The sequence below is a fragment of the Sander vitreus genome, chromosome 23, assembly GCF_031162955.1.
Source record: "Sander vitreus isolate 19-12246 chromosome 23, sanVit1, whole genome shotgun sequence".
In the NCBI taxonomy this organism is placed as follows: domain Eukaryota; kingdom Metazoa; phylum Chordata; class Actinopteri; order Perciformes; family Percidae; genus Sander; species Sander vitreus.
Window position 1 is genome coordinate 10,686,314 of NC_135877.1, and position 17,473 is coordinate 10,703,786.

At 38.1% G+C, this 17,473-nt stretch overlaps 1 protein-coding gene across 2 annotated transcripts in view; it reads right to left on the reverse strand.

The window, feature by feature from the left end:
• The window catches only part of tfec (transcription factor EC), a 48,460-nt gene that overhangs the window by 23,984 nt on the left and 7,003 nt on the right, over positions 1–17,473 (reverse strand). For both annotated transcript variants that reach the window (XM_078242888.1, XM_078242889.1), the window contains exon 2: positions 16,034–16,277. In XM_078242888.1, coding sequence (XP_078099014.1) covers positions 16,034–16,255 — 222 coding nt within the window. In that variant the 5' untranslated portion in view covers positions 16,256–16,277. The remainder of the gene's footprint in view (positions 1–16,033; positions 16,278–17,473) is intronic.

Here is a 17,473-nt window from a genome sequence, read left to right on the forward strand (position 1 = left end):
AAAATTACATCTACTCCTCCCTTCATCACGTCACACAATGTCTCCTACTTCAGTTCTCTAAATTACAAATAAGAAAAGGTGTATTTTTAAATCCTCTCTGCACACCACTCACTCTCCTCACTGCTCCCACCAGAGTCCGTGTTTATTCATGTGTTGCATTTATCCCACTTACGCGATGATAATGCAAGCATGAACTAAAACGAATGTTGCTTTACTGTTTTTTCCCCCCGTTGTCTGTGAAGTTTTCACAATGACAGATCTCATCCGTAAACCAAAAATGACAATAAAACTATGTTGTAATTCTGTAATTAAAAATCATTTCCGCTCATTTTCATTTCTGTGTATTTGAGTGCCACGAGCCAAACTGTGCACATAGAAGTGGACACAGTTTGCAACAGTGCAAATGCATTAGGGATTAAAGCAACTTGCTGGTGGTTGTGCATGTTTTAGCCCATTACATACACTTTACATTCCAGCTGACCATTTTCTGAAGCATACCATACGTTTTGAGATTGATTTCCTACGTTCTAAACAGCCATTGGTCTCAGTTGGTTCCAGCATGTAATAGAAATCATCTTACACAAACTTAGGTTAACATAATCCATCACGCAGAACTTCTATCTACATTTCTGTCTATTCTGTCTATTTATGTCAAATGTATATTATCTTTATGGGGTACTGTGTTTGTAAAAAATCTGCATAGCATTCATTAATGCAAAAAAATATTAATTAATGCGATATTCTCATAACATACTGTAACTTTTGAATGTAATGCACCGAAATCTTAGATCTGAGAACATCCTTGAACACACCATCAAGCAAGAATAACAAAAAAACTGCTGACTCATCCTCTTATCTGCAGTACAACATGATGATAATGTAATGTTTAATGCAGTAGCCTACATTAACACCCCTCACCCAGAGGTCATGAGTGCATTCTGACTTAAAGCAATCTTTCTGTCTATCTCTTTATCTCTATCAGCCTCTCTCTCCCCATCTCTGGTTATGTTAATGATCTGATGTGCAGGCAGAGAAGGCACCTGTGCAAGGCTAACGTGAGACGACACCAATCGTTTCATCACAATGGGGAGCCCCAGAGACCAAAAGACTTACTTAAAAGGCGTATTTCAGGGTATTAATTGCTTGACATGACTCACCCAGGTATGGGAAACCTTTCATATGGCAATAAAAAGACGAGTGGAGAGGGGAAACAACTGTGCTGTGGTTGGCCAAGAGGATTGGTTGAAATATTTCAGTGTGTAACAAGCAGCGAGGTATTTCTCACAAAATCATGTGCCGTGAGTAAAAATAAGTTACAGTAATTGAGTTAACCACCCCTCCTGCCCCATCGCTCTTTTATGGTGTGTCTGGTTCTGTGCGTGAGTGGGAGTAATTTCACGTGACCTGGAGTTTTCGTCCCAAAACTGCACCTTTTTTTGTCTGTTAGAGTTAGTGAACGCAAGGAAAAAATGCAAATTAGAGTCACATACAGATAAAGAAAGATTCAGGGAACTTAATAGACACTATAATGGAACTAGACAGACACTATAATGGACCCAAACAGACACTATAATGAACTAAACAGACACTATAATGGAACTAAACATACACTATAATGGAACTAAACAGACACTAATGGAACTAAACAGAACTAAAGGTGAATGAGAATGAAACATTATGACACCTGGTCCCATGACCTGGTATCATATCAGGTAGTTGGAATAAATGGGTTAATAGTAAATACAAAGAAGAAAAAGAAGAGCAGCCTCTCATATGTGCTGTTATAAGACTACTTTGTGCTTCATTAAGAGTGAATTAAAGCCCAATTCTTTCATTATCATGCATCATGCAACATTAACACTAAAGTGAAATGTTTGTTCCTAAGGTTCTCACAAATGTATGCTTTGAAAAGTTGTTTTTTTTTACAAGTCTGCTTTGCTTTTTGTGTAATACACTATTTAATGTTTTATCATAAATGTAAATAATTCCACAAATCATCACTGTCCTGACAAAATGTTAGCCGACATACCCATAATGAAATAACGATGCGAAAGATATGGCTCATTTTTTTTTGTAAATGTTTTTGTAATTGTATAACAATATTGTCATTATTAATATTATTACTTAATTTTTAAGAGTCTGTACCCATGCAGAAAGTTGGGCGACTGCTCACGTCATCAGTCTCAGTGCCTTTTGCTGTGCTTTGATTCTGTTTATTTTTGGTATTATCATCCCAATAGAGATTTCAGGGTTGACTTATTTTAAATTAGTCTAATGTCATTTAAATTACAGCTTTTTACAGCTATCAGAAACAAGGGTGCTCTTTATCTAAAGCATACAAACAGGCACATGACACACAGTTGTGAATCTGCAATATTTGAAAATAAATTTAATTATTTCATACATACATTTATTATTATTTGACTTAAGCAACTCTGAGGCCTTATCACCCAGGTACATATGCAGACATTAATGCTGCGTTTACATCTGCAAGCAGGAGTAGGTGTGTCAGCTTCACTTACCTGTCCGTACCAGTTATATTCCAGCATCGTGACAGCACGTGTAGCATTCACAACCGCGCAATTAAAAACTGTTCTTGTATACTCTTGCGCAATCAAATCCTAATAATTGTTGCCTGTTGCTCTCTTCTCAACACAACTATACAACTCTTCCCTTTGTGGGATTGATGTCATCAGGAGCCAGGCGAAAGCTAAGCCATTACACACACATTTTTGTACACATGCACTGGCAAGCATACTCACACACACCCCTGGCTCTCCTGTTGAATTTTGGCACTCCCAGGGCTTACGACCTGTTGATAATGAACCTGAACCCATTATTTTGAGTCAATGAATTGAAAGAAATAGGGCAAAGAATGAAAGCCACAGGGCCAATTAACAGCATTCTTTGATGTATTACCCTTGCTCGCCACTCAACCAGACCGCTCTGCGCCTTTTTGTCTTTATTCCCTCTGTTATTCATTAATTATTCTGAGCGGGGTCAGAGTTTGTGTGGCTAATTGTGCAGACCGTCTCTCTTTGAGGATGGCAAAAGATTCGCCCAACACTGACACTCCCCCTGACTGTGCCCAGTTACCTTGAATTATGCCAATTATTCCAATTCTTTGATTTCCCCCCCCTCCCCCTCTCTGTTCTATCAATGTACTAAGCTGTGGGTCTTTTCCCCCTCCATCCTGACTTTTCATAGTTCAGTCTCTATCACTGGACTTTCTCTCACTCACACACACACACACACACACACACACACACACACAACACACAACACACAACAAATACATAGTATTTCGGTGACAATCTTTGATGTTTAAGGGAGAATTATGACAGTTGGGGTCTTCTCAGGTTAAACTCTTGCTGATCAGATCTTCATCAGGTACTTTGACATACTGTGCGTCACTCAGCACACACTTACATTTTTTTGAATGAAGCAACTAAAACCATTGAAATAGCCTTATTTGAATGTATTACACATTACAGTGTGTTATAAGAACATAATATAACTTCTTCAGCCAGCTTTTCATCAAGTATAGTTTCATTTTTAATTAAGTATATATATATATATATATTAGGGCTGTCAATCGATTAAAAAATGTAATCTAATTAATTACATACTCTGTGATTAATTAATCAAAATGAATCGCATACATAATTAACGGTGCCTGAACCGATACTTTTTAAGAAAGTAAAAAAAGAAAAGAAAAAAAAAGGGTAATAAACAACAGTTGGTGACATTAAAGAACGGCTTGTTTATTGCTAAGGCCATATGGTCAAAATTAAATGATTTAATAATAATAATAATGTATAACAATAACTTATTTCACTAGTAAATTGCTGTTGAACGACAAAAACAACCACCAGATGGGAAAAGGACATTTACAATAACTTCAAATGCACCACGCGGCTGTAGTTTACCAGTTTAATTCAACGCACCGTCTGTGTTGTTTTTCCGACAGCAGCTGCAGATTGTTACATCCCGGTGTTGAATCCTCTACAGTAAAACACAGTCACACTTTACACCGTTTAGCGTTAGCTGTCAGCATTTTAACCGTGTTTAATCCAGCTACTAGCTAGCGGTAGGCTAACGTTAGCTGCTGTTGAGTATAGTGTTAACTAGCGTCACATGCAGCGGTGTTTGTCTTTCCTGTAACGTCTGTTTCAGAGCATCAGAGAGAAGCGCAGACATATCAGTGGCACCAGATTTTCGTCTGTATGCAAACGTCAGTATGGAATGGATTAATCTGCGTTAATTTTTTTAACGCGTTATTTTTTCTCAGATTAATTAATCGAAATGAACGCGTTATTTTGTAATATATATATGAAGTCTCATCAAGAAAGAAAAAAAATGTTTAACCAAACAAACAAACTTAAGTTTGATATTAAAAAAACAAACAAAAAAAACATGGATGATTTTACCCTCTACTATTTAGCTGACCACCGCAAATGTATTAATAATTTACACCATTCAAAAAAATACAAACGTTGATCTTTAAACAGAGTGAAGTCTTGTTTGCAAAGTTCCCATAAGGGCTGAAAAGAGTTTGCGCCTCTGGATCTTTCACAGTCTGAGCCAGTTTTAACGGGCCATTGGAAACGCATTACTCAGTTTAGGATGAAGATTAACTATTGTGAGTCACTGTTTTCTACATTTTTAATTAAATATATTGCACTTATCTTTAATATGGGAATAGGCACAGGCTATGAAATGCAAAGCCCTTCAATTATACAGTTCATATTGTTCTTGTTTCTGTTTTGTTATCTCCTTTGCTTTTTGGAAAACTAGTTGTGCAGTCTGCGTCAGAGGTAAAAGCTTTTGACATTTACACGACATCCCATGAAGACACAGGAAACAAAGGCATTCTGCAAGTGATATCAGATGTAATCAGATTAGGAAACGTCTATGAAGGCAATCCCTCTTTAACATGATTAGGAGAATAGATGGCATTTAATGGTTATCTGAGATTTCTTTAATCTGAACCAAGGCTATGGAGGGTTGTATCACAAAAGGCCTCTTGAGGCAAACTGCACAGTTGTAAAAAAAATAAATAAATAAACGGTGGATAACACTAACTATTGGAATAATGTTTTTAAAGTAACACATTCAAATGGTTTCTGGTGCAAAATAACATTATTTGATTTAGGTGTCATTTTCTTGATTGAAATTAAAGTATCAGTGTTATTCTTCCAAGAAAATTACTTTTACTTGATATTTTAATGTAACTTATTAAAGTGAACATTGTTTTACTAACAAAAACTTGGCTAAAATGTCTTAGGTTTTTGTTGACTAAAACTAACAATAATCAAATGACTGAAATATGACAAATATACATTTTGGTCAAAAGACTATCAGTATAATAAAATAATAAAACAATTATTATCATTTTAACTCACTGCTATGACTTTAAAACCCCAGATAACATCTGCTTTTTCCTTTCCAGTAAGATGACAACAGTCTCTTCAGTCCCTTTGTTGTCTTATTTGTCCTTCATGAAAGAAGGCAACGTAAGATCACTGAAAGCCTACGCTAACCTTTTTGTCTCTCAAGTCCTTTTGGATGTGTTTTCTTCAAAGGGAGTCCCATGTAGTACTTCTGGCTATGGGCAGCTCTGAAAGGTTATGTCCTCAGGCCATGTCTGTGTCACTGACGCCACTGGCTCAACACTGTGTCCCTCTCTGACCTCCTTAATTTGGTGTGTGTGTGTGTGTGTGTGTGTGTGTGTGTGTGTGTGTGTGTGTGGCCTTGACTATCATTACTGCTTAGTATCACTCAGCACACGCATTTTTAGTGAAGCCACTAAAACCATTAAAATAGCCTTATTTGAATGAACTGACTCATTACAAGGTGTCATAAGAGCACTTGTTATGCTCTTACATACAGCCAGCTTTAATATGTTTATGTTTATATTGTTTACGTTCTTGACAAGAGTTATATAAGAAGGTTAATACCACTTTCATGTCTGCATGCTAAATAAAAAAATACTTATAGCCAGCAGCTGGTTAGCTTAGAAATAGTCCTGCACATAATCACCCATTAAACCACCTACACTTTGGGTTTTGTTCAGTTTTTACAAACTCAATGAAGTGAACTATTCCTTTTACAAACATAAGTTTGATATTTAGCTAAATAGTAGAGGGTGTAATCATCCATATTTTAATTTTTTTTTTTTTCAATCACAGCAAATGTATTAATAATTTACACCATTCAGAAAATACAAACGTTGAATCTTTAAACTGAGTGAAGTCTTGTTTACAAAGTTCCCATAAGGGCTGAAAAGAGTTTGTGCCTCTGGATTTTTCACAGTCTGAGCCAGTTTTAACGGGCCATTGGAAACGCATTACTCAGTTTAGGACGAAAGTGAGTCGCATCACTGTTTCTAGATTTTTAAGAAATCTATTGCACTTATCTTGACTATGGGAAGAGGTGCAGGATATAGTGCATGTGATGTGACCTTTTAATTCAGGTATATGCGGTACATATTCTTCCTGTTTCAGTTTTGTTCTCTTATTTTTTTTCTGTGGAAAAGAAGTAGTAGTGCAGTCTGCCTCGGAGGAAAAACATGTCTTTCAGCGGGGACATAGGGGGAGAGATGTTAACAAAGGGCCCTGATAAGATTATGTAGTAGCCACAAGCAAGAAGGATTCAATGAGGTGACAAGCTGTTTTTTTAAACACCTAGTCTGTTGTTTCCTACTGTCCTGGCTTTAGGACGTATCACTGTAGATCCTATCTTGTGGTTTCTTTCTTCAAGATAATTTTTTTGGCTTTTCTGCCTTTATTTTTGATAGGACAGCTAGGTGAGAAAGGGGTGACGACATGCAGGAAATCGTCACAGGTTGGATTCGAACCCTGGCCCTCTGCGTCGAGGCATAAACCTCTCAGTATGTGCGCCTGCTCTACCCACTGACCCAACCCGGCCACACTTGTGGTTTTTTTGCTTACTAGGAAGTTTTTGATGCAAGTTTGTATCCTAATATAAATAATGAGAAAGTAATTAAGACAGAAAGTGCTGATTTGGCTTTTTTTATATCCCATAAAAAGTCCAAAAAACGTTTTATCTATTTGCTGTGCATGCTTTTGGCTATGTTCTGTGTGTATCTACTGTACGGACATTCCTTGTTTTAGAATTCCACTAATGCTTTTAGACATCTTTTTTTTTTCATTTCCTTTTTTTGTTCTGTTACTCTCTACTGCGATTACGGTGTAGTTACTGTGACTGTATTTGTGCATACAAAAAAACAAACACACACAAACACATTAGGGATTCCTGAATACCAATGATGTTGTTCTTGTTCCCCCCCTCTGAGCTTATCTAGCCTCCGGGGAGACCTCCAGCCCACTCCCTCCCTCTTTTTAATCACAGATCTCCAAACCCAGCAGGAAGCCTCTACTGGTCCCAACACACAGTCCCTGCTCCCTCGCTCCCTGATGCACACTGTCCACTTCCCCAGCCACACACTAACACTACTACTCCCTACACATTGTACCTTTTTATGTCCCCTTTTGAATCCTATTAGTGCGTGAACTTAGTTTAACTGAAAAAGACTGTCGACTTCACTCAATTAGGCCTAATAGGATTAGGTTGCTGGTATGGGCCTGGAGGTTTAAATAGGAATGGAATTTTGGCAGACACCTGCTCCATCCAGTGCATTAATCTTATAAAGGCAATGGAGTATGCAGGGGCCCCTGTGATACCCAGGGTTGAGCGCTTGGTTGGATGAATGGCTGTATTAGGTGCATGGGTTTTTAGCCGTGATGGCATCAGTACCAGAGGAAGTGTGGACCAGTGGTGAAAGAAATCAGCACTGAATCAAAGGTTGAACGTACAGTAGGTAGCTGCAACAGCCAAAACGCATGTTGTGGACGAAGGCACTAATTCTACTTTAGGGCACACAGTCGTGACGTTCTGTAATATAAATGTAGACATAGGTTTTACGAAAGTTACATTTTGTTGTCTGTCAACTTTCAGTGAAATTACATCATGACAATATGATCATATCACTGAACTCGTTGTTTTTTGTGGGACCCACAGAATGGTGACTCTTCTACCAAGAATGTATATACAGCTGATCATCTCATGTCAAGTTAAGAATCTCCCAGTCACACTTTGGTTCATAGCATATCAACATTTTAAACTGATCAACTAAATACCTGTAGCATTTAGAGTAAGTACAGGAGGAAGTGCAGTAGGCTACAGCTGGTAATTGAAGGTGTCAGATATATTTAAAACAATATATATATCCTGCTGCAAATCTCATTTTCAGGTTGAAGCTACAGGTTGTGAACATTTATTAGTCTGCCACTAAAAAATGTAGTGTTTCTGCCTTCTCAGCCAACAAAAGCTGATGAAACATCTTTAAGTTTTTAGTCCTAATTTTTTAGACTGCTTTTAGTCTTTAATTACCTAAGTTTGAAAGTAAAGTACATTTTGAAAGGTAAACCTGAAACAAGAGATTTGGATTCAATAAGTGGATTTGAAAAATTGTGATGTATATAGATTAGAGGCTTACATGTGCTTCCTGTTGAGCCGAAATGGCGTGAATGCCACATAAGTTTCCATTTTCTGCCTGTGATTCATAACACAAGCAGTTATAGCCGTACTGTCATATTTAAAACGTTGCCACCCAAGAACGATAAACTGACATAAAAACTGTAACAAATGCCTAAAGGACTGCAGTCAAGAACACTGCCACAGGGCACAAACCCATTCTGGTGATGTTTGGCGTAGTGGTCGAGGGGAAGGAAGCCTTAAATGTAAAGAGATTAGGATAGATAAGAGTGTGAGTATAGAGTACAGGGCTTGATGCGGCTTGTGCTGTTAATGCTGATAATTACTCACAGTCATTGTCTCTTAACACACTGGGAACAATGGCCTTTTACGTGTCATGTCACTGATCACTTTACTGCTCTTACTGATCTTATCCACATTAAACCTAATCGCCTATCCTATCCACCTATGTGAGATATAAAGACACATTTTATAGGATTTTATCTTCGTATGAAGCAGTAATAAATATGATTTTGCATACAATACATACAGTATGTTAATAATTCAAGACTTGTCTGTGGATGACAGACGCTGTCTGTAGCCTGAGAGGGGAAGTGTCGCAAGACAGAACGATTATGGAAAGCCACTGGGATAGAGGTGCATCGCCTGTATCTCAAAGATCTTCGTAATTCTTTGAATACACTTGTGAAGAAAACCCGGACTGCTTACTTTTCTAACTTAATTTCTTCTTTGAAAAAAAAAAATCCTAAGATTTTTGTTTGATACTATTTAACACTGTGTCACCACGATTGTAACAAGTTCCTTACTTTCTTTGTTGATAAGGTAATGGCTATTGGGTCCAGTATTCATACTGGCACTTGCCCACCCAACTCTAGCCCCTTTCAATCGCCTACTGTTCTGGACTCTTTTTAACCTATGAGTTTACACGATCTATTGGATTTGATTAGGAAAATGAAGCTATCTTTCAAGCCCTCTTGATGTATTACCATCTCCTCTCTTCTTAGAGTTTTACCAAGCATTGGCACTGGTGTTTCAGCCATTGTAAATTCTTCCTTGTCGACAGGAAGTGTCCCTTCCTATTTTAAGCACGTTAACATTCAGCCCATTCAACTCTGCCTCCACCCTTACGGTCTTCTGTTTCTATGGACTCTTTTAAAAACTAGATAAATACATAGCTTTTTAGACCCATCTTTACGTATTATTATGTCATTTTAATTGTGTATCGAGTTTTTAATATGGGTTATGTTCTCTTGTATGTTTTATGTCATTGTAAAGCACTTTGTGATGTTATCTGTGAAAAGTGCTTTATAAATAAATATTACTTACATACTGTAGATGCTAATGTTGGAATTGAGAATTGAGTTGCCAAACACATCCAAAAAACAACAAATGCAACAAATTTATAACAATTCATCATCACTTTTTGACAAGTTTTACAAAAATAGAACATGAACCATCAAAGTTAAAGAAAGCATGCAGAACAAAAAGCTTAGGCAAAGAAAACATAAGGAAGGCAGGTGAAAAAAACAAACAAAAAAAAACAAGTAATTGCACAGTCTGGAATCACTAATGGCAAAGGTGCAGTCAGGTTTTCAGTCTAAACTTTACTTTGTGCAAGCAAACATTCCTGGTAGATTACTTTGTAACATTGTAACACTGTATTCATAATGTCTGCTGATGATCGAAAGGCGAAGAAAGATAACATTGTTGCCACTGTGAGTTGTACAATTCTGTCTCATAGTACAACCCTGTCCCCAAGAAATTCTCTACATATAGTACTAAATAGTTTTTTGACTGAACATATCCAAAAAAAGGTTAAATAAGTTAGTCATTGCATTATTTTGCCGGGAAACAAAACAAATACGCTGTCGGTGAACATTTTGCTGATACAGTCAGTATCAACATTTTTGCGACTTGTCAGATATGTTAATTAAAGCTACATTGTGTAAGAATTTTTCCCATCTAGTGGTGAAATGGTATATGACAACCAACTGAATATTACTTTCTAGCCCCTCCCATTCCGAGCGCGTTCTAACTCCTACTGTGGCCGCATTATTCCAAGAAGTACGACTTCATCCGTGAGTGTTCCTTCCAGTGTAATAATAGTTTTACGTTTTCATTATTTTGGTACCATTTCATTGCTAACATCAACTTTCAGGTCCCCAAACGAATGCAAGGTAATGTTAGTAAAGCATCAGGTTGATCCTCCATCTTCAACAGGCTTTCAAATCTGCCGGCAGATCGAGTAATCTCCTCCTGGCATTCGTCACGGTGCCACCATGTAAAAACGCGAAAGGCGCAGGTATGTCCCTCTTTGGCTAATGTATTTTAAAGATGGAGGCGCAACATGGCAGAATACATACAAGCGACTCGCTCGTATGTATTCTGAATGATTCTGAATGGCAGATTCTACGCGTACGAGAATACTTTGATTAGTTGGTGGAAGTAATTACACATGAATGAGCACATATTTGTGAAAGAACAAAGGGATGTTTGCTAAGAATCAACTCAAAACATTACACAATGGAGCTTTAACAACATTTCCTCATAATGTTAATAGAAAATGTTATCCGGTCAGCATAGCGTTTCCTTCAAAATGCATTTTCTGTTGTAAATTAATTGTATATAAATGGAGAGAGTGTGTTATAAACCACTGTGCAGTGTTGGAAACACCTTTTTTGACACGTGTACCTACACACATTTCCTGTCATCATCAACCTCTGCATAGGTGTTATTCGAAGACGTTCACGTGGCTGTTTTGGTCCCACCTCCTGACAGGAAGTTGAATCAACCAATCAGGTCGACCGCACAATGAGTTGTTGAGAATTGGCCCGTCACTTCGTAAATTCAGCAGATATGTTTGTGTGTGTATCATCGCAAAAGTATAATTCCAATGACAACAAGACTAAAGTTTCTAAACTACAACATCTTTACTTGCTCACTACCATAAGTAGCCTTTTCAAAAGCATTACCCAATGTTATGAGTAGGTTTCCACAAATGCCCAAGAGTGTAGTCAATCCTCTTCGTTACTAATCACCATTCTTCCCAGGGGTGTCATACCAAGTCTCATACCAACGCTTCACAATGTCTTTCCCGGAGGTCCCTCCATGTCTCTGGATGCTGTGAATAGCTATCTTGGTGGCCTTGAAACCCCCGCCTCCCCACCTTGAGGGATTATGACATGTTTTATGGTTTACAACGCGCAAGTCGACCCACAGGGCCAAAAAGTGACAAAGCAGTGTTCAAAGTATCCAAACATTGCATTCCATTCGCTCTCTCCCTCTCTCAAACACATACACACGCGGGCGCTACGGCAATCTCTGACCTTCTCTCTACTGAAAACTGTGCTACTATAATGCAAAAACAAATGTGGTTTGTGGGTCAGGTTGGGTTTGCGTGGTTGATTAACAGTTCGGATCGGCTCACACACACTAGCCGAGCAGACACAGACGCTGTTGTGTTACACGTAGAGCCTCTTTTGCTCCCAGAATGCCAGAAATCTTATGAAATCACACACTGAAATGACGTGTGCTTGGTTCTGTGATATTAAACAAATCTGGCATAACGACAGACCTTGCCCAATTTCTGTGTGAAAGGTGCTAGTGTTTCCTGTATGCATGTTAATGACAGTTCCGTGCGAAACAACTTTAAAAAAAAAAGCCTCCTTAATTAGCTTTCTAACTACAGTACATTACATTTGAGCTTTTATAGTGGTGAATTAAAAAATCAAGTGACTCTTGTCCTTTTAGGGATACCTTTTTCAGGTCAAATAGAAAACACAATTTAAGTCTGAGGCTTCATTTGATTAGCTAATTTCATTTAAAGTAGGCCTCTGCTGTGTAAATCAGACTGCTAGTTGAGCATGCAGAGCGGATCTAAAACAGGTTTAGTGCAGTCCACGTGTAATAATTTAAAAAAAAAAGTCCTAAACTATTAGCTGCTAGTTAACAATAAGCTTTTTTTTAAGACTGATCTAATTAGCCAATATACATCAATCTAACTACTCACTCTTTGCCAACTGTGTGATCTAACGATAGCTACTGTGCTGGAAATGGATTGTAAGTGGATCCAGGCGACACAGTATATCTAAAAAGTAAAATTGCATTATTCAATTTTTGTAATTTATTATACAATTCTTAGTTATGAAGTTATGGTTAACATGCCTAAATTTTTTTTTAGAGTTGTTTTAGAGTTTTATGTTGGGAGACGTGAACAACACATGACGATGAACTGAACCTGAGCCTTGCTGAACTGAGACACCGAATATGGAATGACTCGTAATTGTGTGATAGTATGTGTATTTTCCATTGACTTATTTAATGTTTCCAGCACATTGTTCCATCAATCTGAATCATTACACGGGACTTCTGTCTGTCTCTATCCCTCCATTCATTCATCCGTGCAGTCCATCGGGCAAACAGCAGTCCAGCCAGCCCAGGCGCTCAGCCAATCCAGATGGGTGGTCCAAACCAATCACTGCTGCTCTCCCAGGCTTTGGCCTGCTAGTGTCCCTGCTGCCCTGACACCTTCCTCTTTTTCTGTGTGCTCTTTCCGTGTCTCACGCATTCCGCTCGTTTCATGTCTTGGTGTTTTGTTGTGAGATTGAACTGAGTGTGTTAGCACAGACAAAATGACAGTGGTAAACAAACCACTGCATTTGTCTTTGATTGCCACAGTGTGTACAAGCAGAGCAGGCTGAATTTGTGGACATTTTCGCATGGCTTCATTCGCCACCCAACAACACACTAAAACTATGTTTGTCTCTCTCCACTGTGACTCATAGGCTCTGCCATGGATATTAGACAAACAAATCTTGAGTTGTAGTATTACTCGCAATGCTGTATATGATAACAGTTTAAGAACACACCAGATTTGAAACGTACTGCTGTCCTAACACCACACTGTTTGTGTGATTTCATATAGTAGACTCAGAATAGTGTATAACAAGCAATTTATATCATACAGAACCCACAAAATGTAGAACTGCAATTTTGCTGTTAATCTCCTGAAAAGCCGACTTCCATATATTGAAACACTTGGAACCAAATAAATGGTTTTCAAGCAATGCCATCAGGCTTCTGTGGAAAATGCATCATATTATTATGCCTAAAGTGTTTCAGAAAATAAATAATGTCCTGAAATAAATAAATCTTGTTTCAGGGTCCAGTGTGGCTGATTAATGATACTTGTTTGGTATGAGGTACATTTTGCCTGCAGTCACCTTTTACACAGTTTTTGCACAATTGGAACACATCTGTCATATATTAAGAATCTGGTATGCTGTATCTTGAGCAGGATTTTCATAAATGCTGACATTATAATCCAGAATAAGGGGGCTTCTGTGGTTTGAATCTGGGCTGCTGATTGATGTTTTGGGACACTAGCAGTTCATTTCTCACTACCTGTAGGGCTAGCTGTGTATAATCAGTTTTTAAAATGCAAATGTTGCATACAAATGTATCTTTTAAACTGTATTTTGACTGGTTCCCAACAAGTTGTTTCATGTCTTAATACTGATAACGTCCACAATTAACCTATCATTGCATTGTTGCAACATGTTTTATTATTATTTTTTTTTTTTTTTTTTTTAAATGACATCATGGAGGCAATTATGTTGAGGCAACCTCTCTTCCTTAGGTATTGAAGAAGGCAGCCTGTACCTTGAGGCCAGTATCGACTCACATGCATCCACACATGCATTTGCGAAGGCACACAAACACACACATGACATACAAGACCAACTTTAGCCCATGAAAGGCCTCCTACAGAAGACAGAAAACATACTGCAACAATTGCTTTGAAGTACTGTACATCAGTAATCCATCTAATGTAGGGATGTTTTCTGTTCCTCCTCCTCTGATAGTCTGATTCATATCTCTCTTCCAGGAATTCCCTTTCTAAAGCCTAACAGACACTACTGCCGATCTGCTAGTCATTTGGCTCCTTTCACAATAACCCCAATGTATTCCAAACATCCAAAATTCAGTCGCACTTTTGCATCAAAGCAAAGCAGGAAAATAGATCAGATTTTTTAAAGTCCCAGATGAGGTCTGCAATCTTCGTGCAATCAAAAAGGAAATGCACATATATGCAAGAGCACATAGATACACATGCATTGAATGGCATACAGTAATTGCAGTGGCCACTTATGGCTCAGTGATCTGTCAGCACATTGTGTGGGGTTTTCAGTTGCCTGGACAATGGTGCTACAATCCCCAGAGACTGAATTCCAAAGAAATACCCCCTAAAACACAGAGTTCATTCAAATGGTTCCCGTCGTGTGTGAACAACAGCAATATAGTTACAATCAGGCTGGTATTTATCAGACTATCAGTGGCAGATAGTTACATACGTGCTGTAAACACACAAAAACAGCATTTGAGCAGACTAATATCCAAAAAAGCCTTACAGTGATCATCGCTGTAACAGCCCTGTTTCATTAACCTTTTTATTCAAAGGCCTCTAAACGACAGTGATGAGTAACAATGTGTCATTGATGTTCTTCATAGGCAGGAGGCCCGCTGTGTTTACGACCTGGTTGGGTTTCATATATATATATAAGAGCTGATGCATTTGATTAACTTTTTTTTTTAACTGACAGTTTAGTGATTATATACCTGTGGTGAAAAGTGGGCCGTATAGGAGAAGTGTGTGGATAGAAAAAATTCACATTGATGGTGGATCTCTTTTAAACTGTTTACAGTTGTTTACATTGTGATCCCAGTTCTTTGTCTGGGTACCATATAAATGCAATGTAATGTAAAGAGATTGGGAGAACAAAGGAAGAGCAAGACACATAAAGAACAAAGCTACAGTGGATACATAGCAGCTATTTGGAGACCAGTTGATGAATAGAGAAGATAGGGGTACATGCTGATCATAATATTATAGCAGTGGAAGTGGATCATTATACAGTCCTTATTTGATCATTGGGGTTTAACACATTAATATGAATACAAAAGATGTAAATAAAACACAAATGCAAATGTGTCTTATATACATGATATAAGTGTCTGACATGTGTCTTTCAATTTATCCAAGGTTCCGTGCTAGCCACATGGCCAATGCTTTGGTCAAGAGTGACATATATCAACAACTCTTGACTCCCTCAAAATAAACAGTTTTTCTTAACTTTCATCTTGTGCTATCATCACGTCCAAATTCGAATTTTTGTGTCAACTTTGGTTTAGTTGGTTTATGGTTGCAAAACTGATGACATTATCATCAGTACAGCCTCAGCTGTACTTTCTGTTTAGTGCTAATTAGCAAATGATGGCATGCTAACACACTAAACTAAAGATGTTCACCACGGTAAACATACATGTTAACGTTGTCATTCTGAGCCTGTTAGCATGCTGACATTAGCATTTAGCTCAAATAACTTCTGTACATAAGTACAGCCTCACCAAGCTGCTAGCATGGTTATAGAGTGTCTTATTGATACATAATTGAGTCACGAATACTTTGATTCTCATTTATACAGTGTTATAATATTCTGTGGTGGCTACCTACCTTCCATGTGTTTTGGGATTGGCACCAAACAGGGATTTGTGCTGTGGTGTAGGCTCCATCATAAGGATGCTGAGAGAGGGAATGATGAACAGTACAGCTGGGCCGAGTGGGGCAGAACTGAGGCCAGCTGTATGGATGTGGTCCAGACTCATAAAAACCCTGTCCGTGATCTCTCTGACTAATCTCCCACTGGTTGTCTGGGCCGGAGCACGACTGGAACATTTCTAACAACCCGGAAGTGGATCTAAGCAACGACAACAAAAACAAAGGAAATTAACAATTAGTCAGTACATTAACACATTATGTAATGGAACTATTATATTGTCCTTATTAACTTTAAAATGTATAAATATAATTCAAATATATTATTGAATTTTTCAGTAAATACGTTGAGGAAAGGCTAGAAGGGAGATGGACTAGTAGATGTGGTTGCATGCGTGCATTTGCATGTGTTTATCATCAGTAGTAAAAAGAAGTTGTGTTCCACCAGTTACTTTAGACTTGTCTGTTGCCAGACCTTCCTCCACAGCACAGCAAAAGAGGGCCTGGCGAGTCCACACAGCATTCCGAGATGGGAGAAAAACGTGCTCTGGTTTATTGGCATTTCTTTAAACCAATCACAATCGCCTTGGGCTGCGCTAAGCGACGTACGGAGCAACGGCACCTCTGCAAAATAGCCTCTGGAAGGAACTTGTTTTGGTGGAACAGGTGTACGTTCAAAGGTTGTTTTAGTCAAGCAACAGAAAACTCAGATTGGACAGATAGTCTAGCTAGCTGTCTCGATTTACCTTGCAGAGATCTGAGAAAAGGTTAACCATAGTCTTCATAATCGACCAGAGTTTGAAATGTTAACACAAAGATATCGGATACCCGGCCTGAAATGAGTGAAATCTGGCGGAATTTTCGTCGGCAGCGGAGCAATCCCGGAAGTGGAACATCGTGGACATAGACTACTTTAGACAGCTGTACATTAGAGCTGATTACAATGGTTACCATAGTGGTACTTGTTGCTAATCTTGAAAGTGGGACAGTATCTTCTAAAAATATTAAAGGAACATTTTCAGCTACATTAGCACATATTAGTCACAGGGTTGGATGTCTGTCATGTATGTTCTCTGTAGCCTGAATCCTTTACTTGCCTTCAACTGATGTATATAACATTAGTGGATTCCCAAAAAAGTACAGTAACTATGTGTGCGTCTTTTTTAACTTCCTGGGAGCCTTAATGTCTGCTATCAGATCTGAACACTTTATTTTTTAATAGAAGAATTTTCCTTCCAGCTATTTCAGTGTTCCGGAAATGATCCACTTTCCTTTCTCTCAAATCTATTCAGTCCAGTAACAATAGTATCTTACTGGAGTTTATTTGTGAAGTAAATAAATGACCCCTCATTGGATTTAATTATATACAATTTTAATATTTCCATCATGAAGTGAATG